Here is a 25,141-nt window from a genome sequence, read left to right as displayed (position 1 = left end):
GTTCTGAGTTTTTTTTAAACCCTAGTTATTAAGTATTCGGACTTAGTTCTATTACTAAATAACAAAATTTACATACTTCGATACAAATCTTTATGAGTGGCTAATAACTCCGAAGCAGGACTGCAGTATTTAGTCGTTAGTAAGAGCCCTCCAGATCGTTAGTACGATTATTACGATATTTTTTATTTAAAGTGAAATCTAATTTATTTTCTGCCACCTCGAGAAGTGAACGGTATGAATATTGTTGAAATTATAATTGTTTCTTGAATTTGAAATTACAAGTTTAACGCGCCGGTTTAGGCAATGATGGGTTTTACTCATAGTTTTATTTTTGACAGCTTCGTTTAGAGTTGTAGGTAACTCAAACGTATAAAACAAAAATCAAATGTCCATCTAAATCTTTGGTCTTCTCAGACTGTGCTGGGGCAATCATGTACCACCAGGTGACCCGTTCCCTCGTTTGTTCCAAATCTCATAAATATACAAGATTAGCTCACCAGTTAACATCTGTGGCGCTTGCACTAGCTTTCTATTACCAAGAGCACATTACAAACTTCATACTAGAGCCTGTGCTGGAGTGCCCGAATCGACGCACGCACACATACACACGATTTACACGGTCGCTAGGCAATCTCGGGATGACAAAACGATTGAGTGCCACCCGTACGCTAAGACTGGTTGCCGTCCGCGTCATCAATCTATTTGTATGTACCAACCCTGGCGCTTCGCCTAGACGTAGATATAAATTTCAAGGACATCGCTGAGTTAAAACTAGTACTGTTCTATTACTTGTATTGTGATATCAGTGACCATTCTAGAATTCTTCAATGACTAATACGAAACTTGATGAAAGAAAAAAGCCATTTATTAGTTGGGTTAAATACAGGAAACAAATTCACATAGGTACAAATAAATTATTTTAATGCATAATAATACAAATTAATACTTAGTTATAAAAATTAAAGATGGCGCCCTCGGATCTATTCTCCTACTTCGTAATCGCTGTCAGGGTTGTATTGAAACGAGTTGCTGGAGGCGTCAAAGTTAGTGTTGACAGCCATTATGTGGTTAATAAGCTTCTTGCTGGTACTCCTGCGTTTAGAGCTGGCAGAGTTTAATATAATAAACCTGAGTATAACAATCTGAAATGAATTCGAAATTTTCAAGTTCCACAAATCAACCAAATACCTAGCTAGTTGAACTTTTGGAGCGTCGGCAGTGAAATAATGATGTTATTATTACGGCCCTTATTTCAGGCCCTTTTATTTATGTAACCCAATAGTTTGTATTGGTACTTCGACATTTTAAACTCGGAAATATTTTGTTTTTCGGCAAAATCAGCGCCTCCCAGTCGAAAGGCAACGGGCATACCTTTGCGCTGCCGAAATATAAATAAAACATTCCATTTTCTTTATATTTACTGATAAAGCAGCATCGATTTAACAAAAAGTTATTACATATACGTTCTCTTGGAATTTATCATAATAAAGAACAAACTTGCCTACAAATGTTAGTTTTGTTTAAAAATTCAATTACAGCGAGAGTATCAGACACCAGACAGCCTACGGTCGATGACTTGTAGGGACCCGCATGCCTAATAACCGAAGTCGTAAACGTTTGTAAGCTAAATACCTACCTACTTATACATCGTGTTCTTAACTAACTCGTTATATTTGCTGTGATGCAGTACCTACATAGCTAATTATAGACTAATCTGTAATGCTTCCGTTGCAAATTCTTTTATTACATTAGAGGACTATCGATCCTGCAGGTCAGCCCGATAGTAGGTAATTGATTAACGGCGTTTATGCTCTATAATACCAGAAGAATCACAGTCCGTGGATCCCCAAGCTAAAAGCAAACTCTAACCTCAAAAACTGCATCACTGAGATCTCTGACACTGCATAATATATTCATGGACGACTGTTCGCTCTCCGTAAGGCCAGCTTAATTATGACAGTAATAATTACTGGCGCGCAAAACAATGATGGTCACTATTTTATTATAGTTTTGTGTGCTTCGGAAACAAGTTCCAATTCAGTTTCATACCTCTAAGAGAATCGTTATAACAAACACTACCAAGTGAGCATTTGCGGACAACAATAATATGTTATAGAGCGTAGTGCTGCAGCCGGTTGTGTTAATGGAGTTAGTACCGAGCTCTGTAAGGTAACTTGAAACACATGATCCGCTTTTGCAGCAACTGAAATTAGAAAATATATCACATTTGACAAAGTACAGTCAGCAACAGAAAACACTAACAAGCACAAAATTAAATGATAGAGGCAAAACGGTCACTACCAAGTACCACCATACATTTAATAAAAACCAATATGTAAACCTAATATTTGTACACCTCTGCCTTTTAAAGTGTTTGTTTTCGGATTTTCCAGTACTGTTAGCCTGAACTGTCGTCCTCTTCTAATGACGAGTGCGGATCGTCACAAATTCGTAAAAGGTTTTCGTCCACGCCGCAAGACTGTGTAGTGTACGGGCACGTGAAAATGTATAGGAATTCACATGAAAGATGAAAATGGGAACGTCAGGGTCGAAAAGAGTATACCTAGGTCTTAGGTGGCCGTGATGATGTGGGGACGCAGTACGCTACTTACCTCACCAGGGGACTGGAATAGGGAAAGTCTTCGTAAACCAAAACATAAGATATGGTGGGAAGCTCAAAATGTGGTGTAAGACCTTGATACGATCCAAAGTATGCTTCAAATAACAGGAAAATAAATTACTTTACTAGAAATCTGACAAAACATCTTCATTCAGTACCTACAAATATCAAAAACCACAACCTTACTGTTTGTTCAATATATTAACAAATTAATAAATAATAATAAAGACACGACTCATAATAAGTCCTTACGAACTATAGCCGTTGACTGTATAGAGTAAATATACCTACAATTAATCAAGTTAGCACATACACTCAATTGAACGAAACAAAAACTACTTATATATTTTATTTGGGTGATGTTATCTAAGGTACCTAAGTACCAAAATTCCCCTTTAAGCAACTATTTTTTCTTTCCGTCCCTCTCTTACCTAAACGGAACACTGTCGACCTCCATAGTACCACTTTTCAATTCCACATCTCTGGTTTTGAATATAGGCTCCCATTCGTAGTCACGATAATGGTCATGCCATTCTTGAGTAAACCAATCCTTGTACGAATGCACCTGAAGATTATGTCGATAAAACATTTACACTCTCATGTTCCATTATTTTAACAAAATACAAAATAATCATCATAATCAACATTAATTGGCATCACAATTTGACATCACTGTCAACACACACTGGTTAAAACCCTTCGTCTTTAGATACTGTGGTATTTGGGAGGATTTTACGGAGCTTTTCGAACGCTGCCCATCCGAGTTGGATTTGACGAGAGTGACGTCTTTCGCGAATGTCAACAATTTCGAGAGTACAGTTCCGAACTTTTACGGGAGTAGGTGCTAAATGAACATTAGATATGGTCTTCGTATTGTCTGTGTTCATTTTAAGACTTACTCCTTGGCACGTCGCGGCGGAATATCAATGGCGGTACTCGCACTTTATGCAATATAAATGTAGATTGTCCTGAGATTGTCCTGTAACACCTGAGAATTGATTTTGCTCACTAATCTAAATGTTTGCTGGCATACTTACGAAGCCATTCGAAGAATGATTACGGGTTTAGGACCTAGTTTCAGGGTTACCTATTGTAATTTGTTCAACAAGCCAAGTGTAGTGATTGCAAAATGCCAAGTACGCATTCACAGTGAGTGTGACAGTGATAGATGGTAGATGATGTCCTCTACATCATTGCTAGTAGATAGATTGCACAAATTTATAGAACCAATATGGGTGGAAATTTTTCGTTGACCTTGACCATTGATGCGTATATTCTAGAATCTGACAATGGATTGACTTAAAGTAAGGCACGCCTCTTGAACAGACATTTAAGAGTAGGTACCACGTATGACATGATGATGATGATGTGAATGAAAGAAGCCATAGGAATTAGTAATGTTTATAAGTCATATTTTCGTCCTTATGGAATAATGGCCCGAGTGTAGCGATATATAGAACGCAGCCACAGCTTCACCGTATCTCTCAGTGTTCAGAATAAAAATGAAGTTAACGTTAGTATCGATAGCGGAATGCGGATTAATAGTAAAAGTTACCCCACAGCATCCCAGCGACCATTGAAGATTATCGATAAAATGTTTATACTTTGGATTCTGTCTGTACTTCCTGAGGCTATCCGTAAGTAAAAGGCTCGTGGCATCCTGGTTTTCCATAATGAGCCGCAAACACAGAACAACGCCGACGATGTTTATCACGATTATCCACATAATACATAGCCATAATGGGCAGCAAACCATAATCGCCTTATGTCTGAAAATGTAATATATTATATATAACGGGCCAGAGGCTTACGTGATGGACCATACAAATGGAGATATAAATAATATTGAATATATCCATTGTCTGGAATAATGACCATTGGCGTTTGTGAAGAATCTCCTAAGCTATTACGAGTCTTCGGACGGATAGATTTTTTGCAAGGTCTTTGTCTGAGCGATCGATTCCCATTGATAACGAAGCATTGTTCACATAACCGTGAAAATTGGTATAAAACAGACGGAAAAGCATAAGTGTTTCAATCTTGTTAGTAAATATAAACTCGACCCATAGCGAAATACTTTGCATGCTATTCATAACCAGGCACAGAGTAGGGTTCATTGATAAGAGAACCCTTAGCTCATAATACTATTATTCTGCAAGCGTCAACAATTTCTTTTGCATAATTATACCTCCAAATGACAATGTAATGCCGATGATTAGTAGTAACAGTAAGAGATGCCATATAGATAATAGATACATATATAATAAAATCCAGGATTGTCTTCGATAGAATTCGTAACAAGAGCATTTTCCTTCTCCAAAAGCTTCTGAACTTCTTTTAGTGTTAAAAAGTAAAGTTAACATCATTACGTGCAAAGCCGTTTGTGTTCGTACTTCATAAATAATTAAACCTACCCTCAATTTTTTGTAATAAAACTAACTACAAAGTTTCACATAAAAAAAGTTTTATTAACTCAATTTTAGTTCCCTTCGCAATTGCATTCAGTATGTAAAGGTTCGTTGGCGTCATCACTATTCCCGAAAGCAGAACAAGTGCATTCACTAAATCTGTTCCTGTAAAATAGAGCACGTCACTTAGATCTGAAACCAAACACAAACAACACTTAAACATGATCACTCCGGTTTCAGTAACTGATTTTTATAAGGGATGGTAACCCTATTGGCCTAGTCTCTTGGCAAGTTGTCAAACTGACAACTTGCCAAGAGACGTCTTCTTAATTATTAGCTACCAAAGAGAATTTAAACATTACGTTCACTATCTACGGCACCGTTTAAACGAAACACAAATAGTTCTGAGCTATGGTTCTGAGAAAAACTTATTATTGCATTTAATTTTTTAGAACTGCTATTTATATTTATTTACAGAAAAACGGACGAAGATATAGAATTAATTTTTGGCATTCAAAGTCAATTCAGGCCTTGGTTATAACAAAAAAATATATACATTTATGTACTTACAAATGAACAGCGTGAGCGACCATGCTATCGACAAAACGGATATAAGCCATAAAATCCAGGAGGCCCATACTACAATGGGGTGATTAGGACCATTCCATTTCATTATACTTTGTGCGATAAAACTAAACACGTGTTATAATCACAACTCTCCCCAAATTAATTCTTCTATACTGAAAATAAATCGGCGTTTATGTGTAGTTTTGTAAATAAAATGCAAGTTTATGTTCGGACGTTTCTAAAAACGAGTCTTCAGAAATAATGACACTCTTTACAGGTGTCAATTGACTTGAAGCTTCTTTTGATTAGTAGTTAAAATAATATAGAAACCTAAAGAAGAAGGTAATACAATGACGTTCGTATGTATAGTACGTAATTTTTTAGTACGTGGAAGAAAGCTCCTTGAAAACCGCACTGTGGAGGACCGCCACACATCCAGATGATGGGGATGATATCCTAACTTGTGTCGTGTCGTGCGAAGGTGGAATTCGGCGGCAGGAATCAGGTTGAACAGCTCTTCGGAACACTCCCCGTGATAAATGCGGTAGAAGACACACAATGAAGCGACGTCTCTACGCAACGCCAAGTGATCTAGCCGTTCACAGAGCACTGGGTCCCCGACAATTCGAGTTGCTCTGCGTTGCACGCGGTCAAATGGATCGAGCTGATACTGGCGTGCGCCAGATCAGAGATGACAGCAATACTCCATGTGTGGCCGGACCTGCGCTTTGTAGAGCGCTAGAATGTGGGCCGGCTTGAAAAATTGCCGTGCCCTATTAATGACGCCCAGCTTCTTCGAAGCCAATTTGGCTTTGCCCTCCAGATGGCCACGGAATTGGCAGTCACTCGAGATTTCGAGACCCAGTATTGCGATACTAGGCGAGGCTTTTAGGGAAGTGTTGTCGAAGAGCGGTGATACGGCAAATGGGGATTTTTTAGTGGTAAACGCGCAAACTTGAGTCTTCTGGGGGTTGAATTGGAAAAGGTTCAATTTACCCCATTAAGGTAATACAATACTTCAAGCAGGCCTACAGTCTAGATCTCTACAAAGCACAGGTCCGGCCACATATGGAGTATTGCTGTCTGTTCTGGCGCACCCATATATATATATTCATGGGCGCACCCCATTATCAGCTCGAACCATTTGATCGCAGAGCTGCTCGAGTTGTCGGGGACCCAGTGCTCTGTCAACGGCTGGATCACTTTGCGTTGCGTAGAGACGGCGCTTCATTATGTGTCAGCATACCGCATCTATTATGGGGGGAGTGTTCCGAAGAGCTGTTTAACCTGTTTCCTGCCGCCGAATTCCACCTTCGCACGACACGCCACAAATTACGATATCATCCCTAACATCTGGATGTGTGGCATTCAACCACGTGACCACCTCAGTGCGGTTCTCAAGGAACATTCTTCCACGTATAACCGAGCTGTGGAGTTAGCTTCCTTGTACGGTGATTCTGAGACGATACGATATGGGTTCCTTCAAAACAGCGCGTAGACCCTTCCTTAAAGGCCAGCAACACTCCTGTGATTCCTCTGTTATTGCAGAAAAGTGTGTGCGGCTGTGATCACTGAACATATGTATCATCACTTGATACTGTGTCCTGTTAGCTATGTGTAACAATCTATATCGTGGACATTTCCGATACGTAGGCCGCACTGTATTGTTGGCATCATAGTATTGTGAACACACCATTAGCAACCATTTCCACTATAAATAAAACGCAGTTATAATCCTTGCGGGTTGAGATATTGAAAGGCGGCCATCAAATTGACGTCAGGTCCGGCCCCACACTTCTAAAATTATCATCAAAAGTACCGCTAGCAATCTAACAACATTTTACAGGGAAATATTAAAACAATGAAATTGTAGATAAAGGAAAGGTATTTTTATAAACTTACTTAAATAAACATATTTAACTTTAATAATAAAAACCAATAAAGCAACAGTATAAAATATATTTGGATTAAATCTTGGTAAGGCAGTACATTATTCTTATAATATGCAAAACATCAAAAAACAACGTAAAAATTAACAAATAAATTCGGTTAAAAATAAAATAAGACTAAGAATAAAATAACATAATAAAAAATAAAATGTAAGATAAGTACCACATTATAAAAATTAACAAAATGAACGATTTACAATAAAAAAATGTTTAGAATATGTTTTATAACTTCAAATGCTGATCAACAAGTTTCAAAACGTGTTAGTATTTGATAATGTTCCTAAAAATATGAACGATAGCTCATTCGATTCGGTATCACTTGAAAAATGTATCAAAAATATGTGCTAGCAGATAAAAAATCGAATAACAATAATTGGAACACATAAAAGATAGAGTAACATTGATTGGAAATAACAATAACAATTATTGCAATTCGTTAATTTAGTACCTATCCCTTCGCTTTCTTTAATAAGTCAGTGGCACAAGTTATAAAATATTGTCATTAAAAAAATATAACTTTGACAACAAAATTGTAAGAGGACATACATTTAAGCTTACAATATAATATAGAATCAGAATATATTATACATTAATATTATTCCTTTACAGATTCAAGTTTTGTTACGTCGGCCATGGGCTTCAGTTCGGGCGACACGTCAAATTCACATCCAACGCTAGCCACAATATCTTCGACATTGACACCTTCGGCCAGTTCTGTTAGTGTTAAACCCTTCTCTTTGTCGACTTGAAATACACACTGAAATATAAAAATATGCAAGTGTGAGGCATTTGCCTGCCAATATTGAAACACAGGGAGTTCCGTCTATGAACTTAGTTACTTCTTTTTTATATTACATTAACTACTGAGTAATACATGGAGTAAACTGGAGGATACCTATACCCAGAGTGCGGTTCCAATAACATAATTTTAAGCTATTGCATAGCTTCTATCGCCGGCCTTGAGCGTGGAGACCGAACGAAAAGTAACGAAATTAACCTAACACTTACTTACTAGATGTATATAGATATTTCGGCACAGTCATTAAAGTTGCCGTGGAACAGCGGTTATCACTTATGCTTTTTGTGCAGAAGGTCCCAGGTTCGAGCCTAGGGTACATCTTGATTTTTTTTAATTTCTTTATTTTTATCATCACGATTTTTTAATTTTTATTATTATGACAAGCATTTTTATTTAGTTTCACCTGTCCAGTTGTCTGTCTATAATCAAATCTTGCAAGTTAAATTTTACTCAAATCCCGTTTGCTTTTTTCAAAATTAATTTTATCAAAAAAAAAATACTGCATAAATAAAATAAATAAATAATTAAAATTGCATAAGTTGATAAAAAATGCTATTCAATAGCTTTACCGCGGCAGTCCCCGAGTGCCACACGTCTTTTTTTATATTATACGCGTAGTCTTAAGATAATATTATGTATTCGAAGATTGTTGGAATCAATAAAAGGCTTGTTATTATTAACTACTGAGTATTTTTGATTCAACGTTCTTAATATTATTACACCTTACGAAAATTTTGCGCCGCTTAACGAAATTTATGTAACTCTAGGTAGTTCAACTTTATGCCAGTGTCTTTAAATTACTTGGCTAAATTAGAAATATTTATTGTTTTATTTTTCCGCGGTACTTGATTGAATGAATTTAAAATATATATTTTATACATTTCTTACTGGAAGAGTTACACATATTAATGAATAATTAAGTCAAATTAAACCTTATCGAAGAAGATGGCGGGAGGGCCGAGCTTAATGAAAGCGATAGAGATACAGTCTCGAATTTTAGGAAAAAATACAAAAAAATTGTGAGCACTGTTTAAATTTCATAGTATTATATAAAACAGTTACTCGTATTTATTATTATTCTTTATTTTTTCCTTTTATATTTACACACATACGCTTTTATTGTCATTGTTTATTTTTTGTAACATTTTTTGTAAAACTATTTTTGTATAATAGTTATTTTAGTGCCACATTTATTTATATTTTGCTTTTAAAATATGTCAGTTCAGCTCCAAACTTCACACAATGGGGTCACTGAAAATGAGTGTTGTGCTCATAATGTATGGACACAACTATAACTGAGTGGACTCCAGTTTTGGAAGACCACTGCCACGTAAAGTTTTGCTTATTTTGTTTCTTTTGTATTAAGTAAGTTAAGTGTTAGATTAAGTATATATTTTGTTCTAATTAACTTTTTTGTGTGAATGTCTCAGTTTTTACACGTTATAAAACAGAAATAAAGTACATAAACATTAAATGATAACAAAACGGGCAAATTGCCGATCTAATGTTAAGTGACATCTGCCTATAAAGCGGAGTTTTCACTGTGAAAATACATTGTGGCCGAGCGCACGTGTACGATGTAGATAATATAGGAATAGACATCCGAGTGCACTCAGATCACTTATTAACAATAAACGAGTAGGGTCCGAGTCGTTATTGAAAACCCGGCTTTAGTATCAATATTTATAAATTATTATCCACAAATTGGAGTTCTCACGACGCCAGGTGCGTATGACTACACGCTTGGTTTGCCCAAAACACCATACAACTGCATTTCGTGGCAGCTTTCGGTATGCTTCCACGAAGTGTTGGAATAATATTCCGCCTCCCATACGGAACTGCGTTAGTTTAGGGCTAATTAAATTAAAATACAAGGGATATCTTATTAATGTCCAAAAATCAATTTAAAATATTTTAAAAAAATTGTTTATTTTGTGTGGCAATGGCAAGTTTAATTGTTTTTATGTGTTATTAGTTTTAATTTTAGATCCGAGTTTCACAATTTTTTGTGCGTTGTGCTCATAGAGAATTAATAGTTTGTACACGTTCGTGTGACAGGACTGTGCGTTAGTAGCGCTCTCTGGGTTTCCACGGAAGACCAGCGTTGTGGATTCTTTCGAAACCACAACTATGCTGAATTGGGGGCCCATTGGCGTCATTAGATCATAATTAGATTAGTATAACTTTAAGAACTATTATCAGAATGTATAATGACGTCAATAAACATTTTTTTTTTCTTTCTTTGTTTCTTTCAATATGATCAGATTCGTAACATAACTAAACGAATTAATACCGTTGGGAGCCCTAACAATTTAATCATATCTCATAAATCTGCAATTTCGGCCGATGACATAAGAAGATACTCACTTTTTCCGTAATGATTGTATCGACACAGTTCTTGCCCGTCAGCGGCAAAGTACATTCGGGTACAATTTTGTGTCCGCCATTCTTAGCCGAGTGTTCCATTGTGACAACTACTTTAGTACCTGGAGCCGACACCAAGTCCATTGCACCGCCCATTCCTTTCACCATCTTGCCCTGCAAAATAATATGTAATTTGTAACTTCACAAAGCTTCAAGGCTAAGTTGCAACGTTTTAAAACTGATTTATGTAGGCACTTGATAATTTGTTTTCTGCACATCAATGTGTCTCTGTACAATACAACAATCCGCTTTATAAATTGTATTACTAAGACGTATATAACTAATTAAAATTTGTAATTAATTTTTCCACCTTTAAATTTCGACGTTTCTCTTTTATTTAGATTCAGACTTTCTCGTAAGCTGGCGGCGGAATGTGTTCTTAGCGGTTGGCTTCCTAGGACCAAATTTGCTCCTTTGAGATACTTTCTTCGGTCAACATATTTGACATCATCTCATTAAATATATACTCATGAAAAAAAACTTTAAAATGTACGATTCTACAATATGGAAAATAATAAACAAATCTTTCATAACCTTTCACTTGTCATGTCGACTGGTTCAGCTACCAAATAATATTATTGCTACGTCGGGATTATTGTTATTATTATTATATCAGCTATTTTCATAACAACATAATTTTTTTTTTACTTCGTTGCTGTATGCTACTGATATTAATACAGTTTTTGCACTACAGAAGAGTGCTGTTCGTACCACAAGAAATATATTATGTTATCACTGTATTAGTGCCTCCTTTACACAGGTGGACAATCGATGAAAACAGGCCAGGTTTATTACTTTTTTTTTTGATTTGTATGTCACTTTGTTTTAGTGTGCGTGCATTGCTTAAAATACAAGTGAACTGTCCACCTCAATTTATTTCGACGTTATCATAGCTGTTACAGTGTATCTAGACGTATAGATGATCTAAGGGAATAGCTACAATAATATAGTATTCAATATTATAGTTACAGGTATCATCCAATTAGCGAGGTCCCCGTACTGGGACACCTGCATTGCACCCAGCATGGTCAAGTCGATGTGTCCGCCACGAATCATGGCGAAACTGTCGTCCGTAGAGAAGAATGAAGCGCCTATAACAACATTTACTTTTATTACAGAATGACCCACATAGAAGTAATTTAAGTATAAAATTAAAGATGTCAACGAAAAATGTTTAAGATGAACTAGGTCTAGTGGGCTCTACCCTCGTGAGGCTCAAAAATGAGCTTAGAACTAGGATGAAGTATTGTGTACCTGGATGTGACAAACAAATTATATTACCGTGCATCAAGGAGATCACAATATACAAAAAGTATAAGGAATAAAAAGGATATAAAGAATATTTTGATAGAGTTTTTGTTTATTTGTTGGTATTTAATATTTTATTTGTGAATTCGGCTTTGTTGACAATAATTTAAGCGGTAATTGAGTGTTGCATTTAACTTATCTTAAGAAACATGGTGATATGTTATATAATATGCTGCAAAAGCAATACGTAAGTACGACTTTTATTTAAAACGATCCTTGCTTTGTTAAAAAAACTAATATAAATGTTAATTATTATCACCATAATAATCAATATATAATTCAAACACACCAGTATTAGTATTATTTAGAAAAAAAGGCCCCGCTCGTCCATCATGTTCTACTGTTATTTGTATAGGTTATAGAATTGTTTATACTTTTCGGGTGTACGCGCAAAATCAATTGATACTTCATCCTAGGCTCAGAACCATACTCAGAACTGGTAACGACATTAACCTTACAGTCTACTCCGTACAAAAAGAAAACTACACTTTTGACACAGACATTGATACTCGTAGTTTATTCTACTGACAATGACAATTGACATTCACTTTGATTATGAAATCAATGTTTGCTGTAGAGGTCCCATAATAATATATAATGCTATATGTACACAAAAAATTAGAAAAAAAAATTTTGAAGAAATTTTCTAAACAAGATTTCCTATGTTATGATAAATTTCTAGGAAATGTATAAAGACTCTCTCTCAAGAATAGGAAGGCACCAGGAAGCGACCAAATAATAGCAGAAGTGCTTAAAGCTATGGGTGACCTAGGTGAAGAGACACTTTTCAAGACTTGCTCACACGTCTGGCAAAACGGTGATTGGCCGCGGGACTGGTCGGAATCCGTAATTCTTCCGTTGCATAAGAAAGGGTCAAACAAGAGCTGCGGTAGTTATCGAGCCTTATCCTTCATCGGGCATGCCAGCAAAATTTTGCTTCATATTCTCAACAATCGCATCCAGTACTATCTGGATTGGCAAATTCCGCAGGAGCAAGCTGGTTTTGTGAAGGACAAGGGAACTCGGGAGCAGATTCTCAATCTCAGGTAGCTCATTGAGAAGGCATACGAGTTTGATACGCCAGTGCTAATGTGCTTCGTCGACCACAGTAAGGCTTTCGACTATGTCAATTGGAGTTGCTTGTGGAGGGTTCTGCAAGAGCTTGGTGTACCAAATCATCTCATCGCTCTGCTTCGTACCCTGTATGTCTCGAGTTGTAAGAGTCGATAAATCAACCTCGAACTCCTTTAAGTTTCATCAAGGAGTGCGCCAGGGGTGCATTTTGTCGCCCATTCTCTTCAACGCCTATGGAGTCGCCATTATGAAACGTACCTGCGAGAACTGGGAGGGAGGCATCACAATTGGTGGCGCGAAAATCACCAAATTGCACTACGCCGATGACACTACTCTTCTTGCAGAAATGAGTCAGAAATGGCTGCACTTCTTGAACGTATGGAGCGGATTAGTGGAGAGATGGGACTTCCCATAAAGAGGTCCAAGATCAAAGTCATGGTGGTGGACAGATCTGGGAAGTTGAAACTAACTGGTGCGCTGGGCTTAGAAATGGTGGACAACTTTATCTACCTGGGTTCCAACATAAGTAACGATGGTTCCTTCAAGAGGGAAGTGCGCAGGAGAATTGGCATGGCTAAGAGCGCTATGTCTCAGCTTGGAAGAATCTGGAGAGATCACAACATTTCCGTAAAAACTAAGACCAAACCGGTACGGACCCTAGTCTTCTCTATATTTTTGTATGGCGCTGAGACATGGACACTGAAAGCTGCAGACCGCAAACGCATTGACGCCTTTGAGATGTGGTGCTGGAGAAAGATGCTCCGTATAGGGTATACACACCTCCGTATAGGGTGTAGGGACAGCATTTCGGTCTAATCTCTCCATACTGCGTGAACTCAGGATCTCCTCGCGATTGTCTTCCAAATGTCTGCGCAGAGTCTTAGAATACTTTGGTCACATCGCAAGGTAGGACGATGGAAACCTTGAGAGGCTCATTGTGGTCGGCAAAATAGATGGGAAGAGGCCTCGTGGACGCAGTCCAACACGATGGTCCGACCAGATCCGCTCCGCCCTCGACTCTACGGTTCACAATGCCTTTCACACCGCTAGAGACAGGAATAGATGGAGAGCGATCATAAGAGAGAAAGTGATACAGAAGGGTGGTCACGACCCTCAGTACTGAGGATTACGACGCAGGGAGGAGGAGGAGTATAAGGAATTGTCTCATTTTGCAACAATTTTCTTTAAACATTTGTGTTGTGGAATGAAATAGAAGGAATACCAGCTTGAGGAAACAAATGTAATACATTTGTATGACTGTTAATAAATGTATATATGTAAATATATGTATGATTGTTAGATAACAAAAATAATTCTTACCAGGTAAGACTGTTACGGTTTCCTTGCCAGCGTTGATGAGGTCTGCATCCACTTCATCTTCAGTGGGGTAGGGCCCAAGTCCCAGAATACCATTTTCAGATTGTAACAACACCTTAACATTGCTTGGAATATAACTACTGGCCAACACGGGAATGCCTGAAAAATATAGAATACATTTTTGTATAACTTAACATATACCTTGCCCTGCCTGTATATCGCGACAATAGCAAGCACAGGAAAAAATTATTATTATTGGGAAAGAGACAGATACGGGTTACAAGTTTTGATTAACAAAGATTCAAAGAAATATACAAATAATATTAATCTCTCTCTAAAAAACTCGTTTTTGACGAGTCTGATGTGGAATTCCTGAAAGAAAAGCGCTTACTTCTTTATGATCCAGTTATTTTATTATGACATAGTTGTGCTTTAGTAATATGGACGTCAGTGGTAAACTGTATCCCTAGTCTCATAAAACTGGGAATGTGTTTTAGCATAAGGCTATTATAAAACTCAAAATTGGTACTTCATAAAAATAATTACCAATTCCAAGATTAGCATGCATTCCATCTTTAAACTCCAAAGCTGCCCTTCTGATAATCCTTTCTCTAAGCACATCTGCAGGTTTACTATTTTTCGTATCAACTTTCGGCTTCGCTATAGTCTTTCTTTCAATGCGTTTTTCAAATTTCCCGCCAACAACAATTCTATGCACATAAATAGATGGAACGTGAACAAAATCTGGATCGATTTCATCAACCATTTCCTCTACTTCAGCAATGGTTATTTTGGCAGCTTTACACATTGGTGGATTAAAATTACGGGCAGTTTTTCTGAATATTAAGTTGCCATGCCTATCAGCCTTCCAAGCTTTTACGAGTGCATAGTCCCCAGTGATTGCTTCCTCCATTATATAGTTCAATCCATTAAATTGTTGCGAGTGGCGTGGCGAACTTGGAATCTCGATCTACGAACAGAAATTATGGCTAATCAAGCAAATAGATACATTCGTGCGATTATTCGGAGGGGTTTTCAAATAAATATTTTTGCACATCCAACCAAATTATGGTATGAGCGTTCTTCTGAAGTGTATCCGTTTGATAGGACCTGAATTGCTAACTTAAAAGGCTGTTAAAACTTTTGTGATTCATTTGGTTACTTACGATAAGATGACTTGAAGAATTACTGCAAGAATTGCAAAGACGAAAAATAAAGAAATATGATCAATAAATTAATTAAAATTAAAAGTTATGATAATAATAGTAGCACTCCAGTATATGGTAATTCTTCATTTACTAATAGATTTTGAATATTTACACGTTACTTCTCAACTACATTTTTTTTTAAATTTGTGTCTGTCTCTCTAATTGTTCTGGCTTAGGTATCTCCGAAGTAGCTGCAGCAGCTATTGATGAAACTTACTGGCAGATTGCTCATTTTAGCAGGAAACTTTTATTATACGTTTTTCTTATTATAAAAGCTGCTAATGGACTTGAGTGGTAGAATTGTAAAACAGGAAGTGGCAGCTAGCATTAAGAAAAACGAAAACTTATGACGCACACGAGTAGTGCTATTGAACAGACGAAACAGTCACAACTGACGGAACGCTAAAAATAAATAGTAGTAGTACATGAGATAGTACCTTTCCATCCTTATTATATTTGATTGGTGAACCTCCTTCATGTATTAATGTACCAAAACCTGTTAATGTAAAGAATGCAGGAATACCAGCTCCTCCTGCCCGAATTCTCTCAGCCAAGGTCCCTTGTGGAGTAAGTTCAACCTATTAAATTTACATTTTTTTGAATAAAAACAGCATTTTTTGTTACCACTTTAAAAATAAATAAATTTAGAATAAAAAAAATGGGGGTAACGCTCCTGTGTTCCTACTGGAGCTGTTTATAATTAGCGGGAATAATTGAGTATCAGTCGACCCATATCCTCATAATAATATACGTAGTCTTGCCATATATACTAAAACAAAGAAAAGAAAAATTTTCTATTGCAAATAATATTTACTACTTTTACAGTGTGTTAGTTTAATATATAAATATAAAACAATTAAAAATATAAAAAGCTTATTCGAAGTGATCTTCATTGGCTGCAATACAGTCCTTTAAACGTTGAGGCCAGTTATCAGTAGAAGCACGCAATCTCTCCATGGGAAAATTCTTCACTGCCTGACAATCGTACGGATTGTTTTATATTCCCAATTATCATGGCGTTAAGAGCAAGCCGTACTCTCTAAAACTGACCATAAATCATAATCCAGAGGATTAAGATCGGGACTAGACGGCGGCCACTCTTGAGCTCTGATGAAGTCTGAAACGTTCGTGTCCAACCAATCCTGCGTAGACCGAGCTTTATGACCCGGCGCCAAGTCTTGCTGGAAGGACCATTCTTGGTTATTGAACGTGGTGTTGTTAAGGGGATTTACTACCTTATCAAGAATGGTATCTTGATAGGTACACTTGTGCCGATTTTTTGATACCTTTTTCATAAAAGTATGGCTCAGTCACTTCTTCATAGCTAATACCCCACCAAACCATCACTGAAGTCGGATAGTGCCCACGTAGCACTCTGTCAACTGATTAGGAAGCTTCCTTAGAGCTTTGAGCATAAATACGGTCATTTTGTTTGTTAAAATGTTGCTCAAATGTAAAAAAAATATCTCATCCGTAAACAAATTTTTTGTGATCTCCCTTTGCGTACCGCTTCAGTAGTTGTTTCGATTTTACCACCCTATTCTTTTTTAAATTATCAGTTAAGAAATGATCAGTATGTCTCTTATAGGCTGCAAGTCCTAAGTCATCTTTTAAAATACGCGACATGGTTCAAGGTGCTATCTTCATCTCCCGAGATAAAATCTTTTGCTTTCGGACAGGATTTCTTCCAATTCTTTCCCTTGCTGCTTTGACCACCTTTTTCGAACGAACACTACATGGACGGCCAGATCTTTTTCTGTCACAAGCAATGGAGGTCTCATTGTACCTATTAAAAGCCCACTACACAATCATTGTAAGAATACCAAGCGTATGGAGAGTTTTAAAAATTGCATTTGGCTCCATACCTTCTATGTGTTATGCAATCACAGCGATTCGGTTCTCTTTATCACCCCACTTTATTTTAATATCGCAAAATATTGTACAATGTATTGCGAAAATGAGAAAACTCAATGAAAAAGTATATAAAAAATACAGACTCCAAATTCAAATGCAATATTTTGTTTATTTTTAATTGTAACAGTGTTTGATGGATATTTATGGCCAAACTAAGTATATTATATATAAAATATTATATTAAATAATATATATTATATTCATAGTCTAATACTTTAAATACCAGCTGGTGCGTGTGATGTTGTCCGCATGGACGCTATAACGAAGCAATGAATTCAATCTATTCAGTAGTTTTGTACGGATATACATACAGACAAAAACTCAGAAAAGTACTTTATGCATTCGGTATTTTTTGTACACACAGCAAGTATTTTTTTAATAATATTCAATATTCATTTATACTTTCCAATTTTATTATCTAGGCTGCCTCCATGTATTCAAGAACACTAAATATGTGTGAGTGTTCCGAAGAGCTGTTTAACCTGATTCCTCCCGCCGATATCCACCTTCGCACGACACGCCACAAATTAGGATATCATCTCCACCATCTGGATGTGTGGCGGTCCTCCACAGTGCGGTTTTCAAGGAGCTTTCTTCCTCGTAATACAAATCTGTGGAATGAGCTTCATGATACGACATGGGTAACTTCAAAAAAAAGCGCGTACACCTTCATTAAAGGCCGGCAACGCTCTTGTGATTTCTCTGGTGTTGCAAGAGAATGTGGGTGTCACTTAACACCAGGTGACCCGTACGCTCGTTTGTCCTCCTATTCCATAAAAAAAAACCATAGACCTAAATAGAACAGGCGCAAGGAACTCAGGCTGTGTAAGTAATGCTCATTAATAAACGAAAAGTAAAGTTATTCCAAAATTTAAAAAAAATGCAGTTTTTTCTTACCTTTGTTACTACTGAATGAGAATGACATGACAGGGAGGCTTAATTTTAAACTTGGCGTAACTTTACATTGCGTTTATTAATAAGGCAAAGGGAGACTATTCTATACTAATTCTAAGCTTTGGTGTGAAAGTAAAACAAAAAGTTTTTTATTGATCACTGGCACACAAACTATTTTGTAACAACAGTGGAATTACAGGAGTGTTTGTTGGCAGGAACAGTGCACAAGGATGTTCATTCCAGTTTGTTTGTACATACAAGAAAGTTTCTTGATAACTGCACTGAGGAGCCGTGTGGTGCTGATGCAATGGTGGGATTTGGTGACAAGACTCATACCAAATAGCACTTCGCAACATTTTCCATGATAAGTGCAGAAGAAACAGAATGATGTGACACCTATGATCTGTGGTCATATTTTTCTTATTGGGAATGTGTGCCAACAGATAGCTATATTACAGATTGTATCAAGGATATTTGATGTTCTTATCATCTTTTATTATGTCTTGTCTTATTATATCTTATACTATGTAATTTACCTCTAATTCCCCACTAAGGAATTGCTTTTCAAATTCTTTATTTTCACCCACATATGATGCAATCATTCTCTTAATTTGTTTGCCTTTCAGCAATATCCCCAATCCAAAATCATCAACTCCTAAAATTAACAATATGAGTAATAAAAATTATTTAGCTTCCACTTTCAATACATTAAAAAAATCTATATCATTTATACCTCCAGAGTCAAGACTGTGACAGCTATGAAAATGTGAAAAAAATTGAGGTGGATAGTTAACCTCAGCCTAGTACAAAGAGACACACAAGTTGTGAGTGTATGATGTAGCATGTCACACATACTAAAGTGATAAATCTGGCCTGTTTTCATCAGTTGTCTAGGAGCAAGAGCCTATATCTAGACATATATCATATAAATTATCTAAGTTGATGATTTGATAATAATATGTAAAGAATGATGATTCTTTGTCAAAAATTTTCATATGTCAGTATTTAATGAAGAAGCATATTGCTCATTTGATGGTGGATGATCAGTTCTAGAAATATATAATCTATCACATTATGTACCACTGATTGATAGAACAGGTAAACTTGCCATATAAGTCTGTGTGAGGTCAGTAGGTAAGTGTATGTTAATGGTATTTGAAGTTGGCAACTTTTGATATGTGACCCTGAACCTGACAACACCATAATGTCACAATGATGGACCACTCCATTGTCAATGCATCTCAATCTGATTATTACTTTCAATACTGTGAAGATCCACAAAAGCTTCAGCAATTGATACATACTTCTTATCTCTTATATTACTGAATTATTTCGGTGGCCTGTTATTAATTTATAAAACCTTCTTAGCATACTGGAAATACCCTCATTAAAAAAACACAAACAAGAAATTTATCATTATCAAGCAACCAGAATATTTAGCTAACATAACAAATAAATAATAACATTTACAACTTGAATCCCCCTAAATCTGCACTGGAATCAAACATGCCACCTTGTGTATAATAAAGCTCAATATTAATGTGAATGTGTTAAATGTTTCATAAAATAACTGTCATAATTCAGCTTCAGTTATATTATTGCTGTATTATCAATGTTAAAGGAATGGGAAGTGTTGGTAGGGCAATATATAACGGTTGACTCTCACCACAGAGTCCCCTGATTGATCCTTGTCCATCACATACCATCAGGTGACCCATATCTCTGCTTGTTTGTCTTCCATAAAAAAAATGGGAGATTACTACAAAAATTAACATACCAGCATTATTAGATACAACAGTCAGACCAGACACCTTCTTGTTGTTCAATGCTTGAATGAGATTCTCCGGTATCCCACACAGACCAAAACCACCAACTAACAACTTGGATCCATCTTTTATATCCTGTACTGCGTCATTAACATTCTCATAGATTTTATTTTTCGTAGAAGTACTATAAGTGCTGCATGATACAATCTGAAGTATAAAATAAGTACAATTTATTATCCAGTTGCTTGTATTACCAAGTAGAATTTTTTTCTTTCTGGGTCAACCATGCAATCAGTCCAAAGACTATAAGCCTTTCCAGGGGTAAAATTATATGATATAAGTGATAAATTTTCTTTAATCTGTAATTAGTACATGTTGTCAAAGCTTTCACTATTCAGCTTTTTTTTTGATCTTATTGTTAATTAGCATGCCATTATGTGGGAATGTTATTGCAATCATTTCTTTTAGGTCTCACAATGAGCTAGGTATTCTTCCTATACTGTTTTGATGTTTAACTAATGATGTATTTCAATGTTCTTGATAAGCCATGGAGTTTGAGATAGTAATAATAATAATTTATTTCTCATAAAAACATAGTTTACAGCAGCTAGTGGCCGGAGTCACCTTTTAGGCAAATAATGCCTGTACCAGGTGTCTCAGCTCTTCCATTTCAGCAATGTGTTATTTTTAACAAAAGTTTTATTGACATGGTGGTACAACATTTGTAGCATATTATTTATTCGTTTTGCTGAATGCTGTGTATTGTAGGCAGTAAAAATTACAGTTAAGTATGAGTACAAGTGAATTTGCATTTATAGAGCCCAAGGGTCACTAAAATTTTAATCATATGTAGAGATAAGAGACTTTCAGTTGTTTTGAACTTAAATAGCCTAAGCCTATAAATGTAAATAACTACAAATTTGTTAATGCTTTTAAAAGTATTTGAATTTAGTTATTGCACTACATGATGTCATTAAAATCTACCTATTATGATAATGGTATTCAATATACACTACAACCACAAAATGCTCAAATAATATTGCAAACACTAAAAGGTAATCAATTAAGTGTTAAGCCTGTTACCCTATAGATAAATAGTTTATTATTATAATTTCTTCCATTTCTGCAATTAGATTTCTTTTAATTCATCCATTTAGTATGCAGTGTTGACCAGTTATTGCAAGCAGCTCTGCTTGTTCCAGAATAGTTCTAGATAGTGTCAAAGCTAACACAGACATTAAGGCTTATATAAATGCCAAGCTTTATTAACTTGAGTATGTCAATGTACATAAATAATGGCTAGTGAAATTTTGAAACTTGTTAACAAGTAACCAATTATTCCAAAATTCTAGATTAACCACATTACATACCTTTGCAAAAGATGTTTTTGCTACGTTAAAATAGTTACATTTTAGTACAAACAACGTATTAGATAGTCCGGCCATATCACACGTTCAACTTGAGACAATTGATTACAATAAATGATAAAAGAATTATTGTCACGATGAGACGGTTAAACAAAGATAATAATAATATATGTACGTATTAGATAAGATATTTACGGTAGGTACATAATATGAAAAACAAGAACCGGCAAAACTAAGGTCAACCAGGTCTACAAATTTACATACTAAGAATTTATAGGTATATCACTATTCACTTCGGTGTTAAATTAAATAAACACAATCAGGAATATATATATATAAATAACAACAATGTAAATAATGTATGTACATAAAATTTATTCACAAGTATACGTGTAACGTGATAATATATTATGGTAATGTGTACTACAATTTATTATTTATTTAATTATAGCGTTTGTAACAAGATTAATTATTAGCTCAACCTAAAATACAATAAGAGAAGAATATTCAAATATTTTTCAATATTCTTGAATACAAGAAAAAACCCAGGTATAATAATTATTATTATTATGGGTTCACCAATATCATTGTTCACCAAGGGTTAACAAATAATTTTTTTTTTTTTTTTGCGCCATTTATTGGCCTGCACGGTTTGTGCGTCAGCCATACAAAAAGGTGAGGAAGTGTGTCATTGGATTGAGAATTGGAACGGAATTTGGAAAAGGATCAGGTAAATTTAGTATATAAGTACATAAATGGTTATAATTTTATATCGTTAAGAAAAATAAAACTAGCTAAAATTCTATATACATCAATATTTATATTAGATAAAAGGACAGAAATTGAAGTAGGAAAAGGAATTTTAATGTACAAAAGCGAGGAAATAAAAGCGGAACGGTCATGTCGAGGACAGGCAAAGAATATATGATTAAAATCCCCAACGTCATTACCACACTCACATATATCACTAGGCAAAAGGTTAAGCCTTGCCAGATGCAAGGGAATGCATGCATGGCCCAGCCTCATACGAATAAGAGTCGAAGTGGTAGCTTTACCAAACGTCAGATTTGAAAACCACGGTTTAGGAGGTATATCCACCTGGATCGTGCTGTAATATCGACCTTTAGTCTGACTTGAAGAAAGCCACATATGTGTCCAAGAGTTGAATAACTGGGATTTAGGAAGGAGGGCCAAATCACAACAAAAGTTTTGGTACGGAACCAGATCTCCGTCATTGACCGCAGCTTTGGCAAGGCTATCAGCCTTGGTATTGCCAAAGATTCCTGAGTGCCCCGGAATCCAAGCAAAGGAAACTGTGTAATTTTTGCTACAACATTGATACAATAAATCACGACATGCAATAATGACTGGATGATTGTTACTGCTAAAAGGAAATCTGTCCAAGGCTTGTAGGGCACTTTTAGCGTCGGTAAAAATTATTGTGTTTTTTAATTTCATGATTAAAATGTATTCCAGAGACTTCAGCAGACCAAAACATTCTCCAGTAAATACTGAAGTCTCTGGAGGCAATTTTATTTTCTGTACAATGCCAAACTGTTGATGAAAAATGCCAACTCCCACACACTTCTCAGGACCGGGTTTGGAAGAATCACTAAAAACTAAATGGCAATGTTTCCATCGGCTGTCACTGTCAATAATATCCATAAATTTGGCATTGGCAGAAGGATCTTGTTTACAAACACCAAAGTCAAACAAAATAGATGGATTTAAAATTAATGCATCATAGTTAACACAAAATATAGGAAGAAATTGTGATCTATGTGTTGGAGCTTGAAGAGCTAAGTATTTTTGGAGACTAACAATAAGGCATGGCGGCGATTTATGAGCCCAGTACGAATAATCCATACATTCCAACAGAGACCGTAACTTATAGTAAAGAGGATGAGTATAAACTTGAAATGCTCTAAACAGGAACCTGTCACAAAGAAATTGACGTCTGAGGTGCAGGGGGGCTTCAGAACATTCCACCTGCAAAGCGTTAATAGGGCTCGACCGCATAGCTCCCGCAATTATTCTCAGAGCCTTAGACTGGATAATGTCTAACTTATGGAGAGCTACTGCATTACAGGGTTCAAGTATAAATGTTCCATAGTCTAAAATGCTTCTTATTAGAGCATTATATAGAAGCTTTAGAGAGAAAGGATGGGCTCCCCACCAAACTCCAGAGAGACAACGCAGTATGTTTATAATCTTCTCACATTTGGCACTTATATAGTAGCAATGAGGGCTTCCTGTAAGTCTTGAGTCTAAAATTACCCCAAGAAATGTTGCTTCACTTTTAGTGGGAATTCTAATGTTATTATAAAATACAGATACTGCTGGAGGAAGTCTCATACGTGAGAATAAGACTATAATACTTTTAGGAACCGAAAGGCTTAAAGTGTTATTGTCAAGCCAGACTTTTAATAACTTAAGGGAATGTGTCATAGTATCAGACATGTTGTCTACAGAATCACCAGACACATAGAGGAGTAAATCATCTGCATATTGGAGTGTGTTAACTTTACCCTTAAGGGAGGCTTCCAGATCATGAGAATATATATTGTAAAGTAAAGGACTTAAAACTGAGCCCTGAGGTAAACCTTTCCAGGCAATACGGGATTGGTAGGAGTCTCCTGATATTACTTTAAGCATTCTACCAGAGAGAAGATTGATTGTGAAGCTTATAAAAATTTGTGGGATATTCAAATTAGTCATTTTTTGTTTCAGAATTGAAAGGTTGACATTATCATAGGCTGCCGACACATCTAAGAATGCCGCTAACACAGACTTATTGTAAGAAAATGCCAATCTTAAGTCTGTCATAAAAATACTGAGACTATCCATTGTACTCCTGCCTTTCCTAAATCCAAACTGGTTTGGTGATAGTAACCCCTTACTCTCAATAAACCATTTTAGTCTAGTTTTAATTAAATGTTCAGAAATTTTGGACATAACTGGAGCTAATGCAATTGGTCTGTATGATGATGGATCATTAATCGGTTTGTTGGGCTTGTGTATTGGGATAACTTCATGGATTTTCCATGATGGAGGAATATTACCTGATGTTAAGATTGAATTAATTAAACTGAGAAAATAAGAAAGGCAGGAATCATTCAGGTTTTGAAAAAAGGAGTATGGAATTCCATCACAACCAGGGGCTGAGTCCCTTAGTTTTGAAAGAACCCCTTTGAGTTCTGAAAGGCTAAAGGAAATGAATGAATTGCTACTATCATGCTGGGGGAGGAGAGAAAGCTGTGAGTTAGAAGACATATTATCTATAGATGGGACAAATGGTGGAGCTAATCTGTCAAGAAACAAATCAACTGTCCTGCTATCCATAAGAGGAGACCTTGGAGGTTTAAAAGAGGATCTGAATCTACGAATATTTTGCCAAACTTCAGATGGAGAAATGTCTGGTGAAATTGAGGCACAAAAAGATTTCCAGCCATTGAATCTTTTTTGTTTTAATAATTTACGTGTTTTAGTTATAATATTACAAAGAACATTAAAATTTTGTGATGTA

General features: G+C 36.0%; 2 protein-coding genes across 4 annotated transcripts; both read right to left on the bottom strand.

The window, feature by feature from the left end:
* Positions 1 to 909: 909 nt before the first annotated feature.
* Positions 910 to 7,371, bottom strand: LOC126968486 (RDS/peripherin-like protein xRDS35). Of its 3 annotated transcripts, XM_050813557.1 has the most exons (7): positions 7,289 to 7,371; positions 5,599 to 5,768; positions 5,094 to 5,220; positions 4,176 to 4,389; positions 3,052 to 3,185; positions 2,050 to 2,203; positions 910 to 1,142 (listed from the first exon to the last, which is right to left on the bottom strand). In XM_050813557.1, the coding sequence occupies exons 2-7, from the start codon at positions 5,699 to 5,701 to the stop codon at positions 981 to 983; spliced, it is 894 nt and encodes a 297-aa protein (XP_050669514.1). In that variant the 5' UTR covers positions 5,702 to 5,768; positions 7,289 to 7,371; the 3' UTR covers positions 910 to 980. The 3 variants fall into 3 exon arrangements, with proteins under 3 accessions (XP_050669514.1, XP_050669513.1, XP_050669515.1); XM_050813556.1 differs by lacking the exon at positions 7,289 to 7,371 and having other exon boundaries at positions 5,599 to 5,830; XM_050813558.1 differs by lacking the exons at positions 2,050 to 2,203; positions 7,289 to 7,371 and having other exon boundaries at positions 974 to 1,142; positions 5,599 to 5,830.
* Positions 7,372 to 7,534: 163 nt separating this feature from the next.
* On the bottom strand, positions 7,535 to 22,205 carry LOC126968466 (succinyl-CoA:3-ketoacid coenzyme A transferase 1, mitochondrial). The gene is made up of 9 exons (XM_050813525.1): positions 21,619 to 22,205; positions 20,260 to 20,455; positions 19,019 to 19,137; positions 16,112 to 16,252; positions 15,013 to 15,436; positions 14,470 to 14,625; positions 11,737 to 11,858; positions 10,711 to 10,881; positions 7,535 to 8,301 (listed from the first exon to the last, which is right to left on the bottom strand). Exons 1-9 carry the CDS (start codon positions 21,691 to 21,693, stop codon positions 8,140 to 8,142), a joined length of 1,566 nt encoding a protein of 521 aa, XP_050669482.1. The 5' UTR covers positions 21,694 to 22,205; the 3' UTR covers positions 7,535 to 8,139.
* Between the last annotated feature and the right edge of the window lie 2,936 nt (positions 22,206 to 25,141).

This window comes from Leptidea sinapis, chromosome 15, assembly GCF_905404315.1.
Source record: "Leptidea sinapis chromosome 15, ilLepSina1.1, whole genome shotgun sequence".
In the NCBI taxonomy this organism is placed as follows: domain Eukaryota; kingdom Metazoa; phylum Arthropoda; class Insecta; order Lepidoptera; family Pieridae; genus Leptidea; species Leptidea sinapis.
This window is presented reverse-complemented; position numbering and strand designations above follow the sequence as displayed.